This window comes from Myotis brandtii, unplaced genomic scaffold, assembly GCF_000412655.1.
Source record: "Myotis brandtii unplaced genomic scaffold, ASM41265v1 scaffold217, whole genome shotgun sequence".
Lineage (NCBI taxonomy): Eukaryota > Metazoa > Chordata > Mammalia > Chiroptera > Vespertilionidae > Myotis > Myotis brandtii.
The window spans coordinates 1,067,659-1,069,264 of record NW_005358137.1 but is presented as its reverse complement, the minus strand read 5'-3'; the positions used below and the strand labels follow the sequence as shown (position 1 = coordinate 1,069,264).

Below are 1,606 nucleotides of genomic sequence, written 5' to 3'. Positions count from 1 at the left end.
CCTGGCCCCGGCTCCCAGCCCAGAGGAGAAGCGGGGGGAACAGAGCTGCAAGCGGCGTGGCCCGGGCCCTTGCCCGAAGCCTCGGCCTGGCGCAGGGCGACAAAATAGGACAAACGGGAGGGCCGGGCGTGGGTTTTTTTTTAAACACAGGATTTTTATTAAAATTCTTATTTAAAAAATCGAAAGCTTTCAGCGCCCGGCGCTCTTAGGGAACCTCACGGAACCACTGAGTCCCAAGTTGGGGGCTCAGGACCCGGGTGATAGGGCAGGGGGCTTCGCGCCTATACATGTTCCTTTTTTATATTTGAGAAATGTTTGCACGAACAAAATAAAAAAAGAGAAGGAAACAGAGGTAACCAAACATAAGCAAACCAAAACAAACCACAAAGAAAGGAGGTGGGCCTCTAGGGAGAACAGGCCCGCCCCAAGGTCATTTTGGCAACAATCACCACCGATATTTACAACGAAAAGCGAAATCTGCCACCAGTTGTCAGAACGTTCACATGGCCATAAATAGTTAGCATTTTCTTATAAAAAGGAGACAAAGATCCTCTACACGTTAACGTTCTCCATTTGCTTTAAAAGAAGACTGCTGACAAGATCGCTACTCACGCAAACATATTTAACAAAATTCACAAAAGCAGGGGGCAGGGGAGGGAGGTGGGTCTTTTTCTCCTTCCGGAGTCAGGACGTTCACTCTGAGTCGGTTTGGGTCCCCGCCCTCCCCCTCCGGGGAGAGGAAGGAGCGGAGCTGCGCAAACTTTCTGTAAACACGGCTGAAGGAGTTCACCCTCTCAAAGGTTCAAAAGGAGCGCGGGGCCGGCGGCTCTGGGCGGATGGGTCTGCCACTCCAAGGAGGCGCAGGCAGCGTCCCGGCGCCTCCCCGACGGAGCCCCGAGTCAACTCGACTCCATGATGATAATAATAATTATTATAATAACAACCAGGACCAAGTTCTCCTCGCCGCGGCCGCTGCAGCCGGGGTGGAGCCTGGGCCCAGGGCCACGAGTCTCGGAGGGGCGGCGCTCACCAAGTCCACTGCTGGGCCTGGACCAGGGGGTGTGCTGTCGAGTACTGGGGGGCGCCGGCCGAGCTGTACTGGGCGTTGTACTGCATGTGCTGCAGCGACTGCGCGCTGTAAGCCGAAAAGGGGATGCCCGCCTGGAAGGTGGCCGCTGCCAGGTCCTGGGCTTTGAGCGCGTGGCACGGCTTGCCGTCCCTGACCAAAACCGGCACGGCCACGCGGCGCGGCGAGGGCAGGGGCGTCACCTCCATACCTTTCTCGGCCCGGGCGCGCTTCATCTTGTAGCGATGGTTCTGGAACCAGATCTTGACCTGCGTGGGCGTCAGGCGGATGAGGCTGGCCAGGTGCTCGCGCTCGGGCGCCGACAGGTACCGCTGCTGCCGGAAGCGCCGCTCCAGTTCGTAGGTCTGCGCTTTGGAGAAGAGGACCCGTCGTTTCCGCTTCTTGCCCGCGTCCCCCCCGCCGCCCGGGGTCTCCTTGTCATTGTCCGGTGACTCGTCGGCGGAAGGCTCCGGAGACTTGGAGCTGGAGTCCTGGGGCGCCGCGCTGGCCGCCAGCCCGTGCACTGAGGGAGAGAAGCGT

At 58.9% G+C, this 1,606-nt stretch overlaps 1 protein-coding gene across 1 annotated transcript in view; it reads right to left on the bottom strand.

Moving 5' to 3' along the window:
- Window positions 1–157: 157 nt before the first annotated feature.
- The window catches only part of NKX2-2 (NK2 homeobox 2), a 2,743-nt gene continuing 1,294 nt past the window's right edge, over window positions 158–1,606 (bottom strand). Inside the window, exon 2 of the mRNA XM_005865972.2 lies at window positions 158–1,589. Coding sequence (XP_005866034.1) covers window positions 1,027–1,589 — 563 coding nt within the window. The 3' untranslated portion in view covers window positions 158–1,026. The remainder of the gene's footprint in view (window positions 1,590–1,606) is intronic.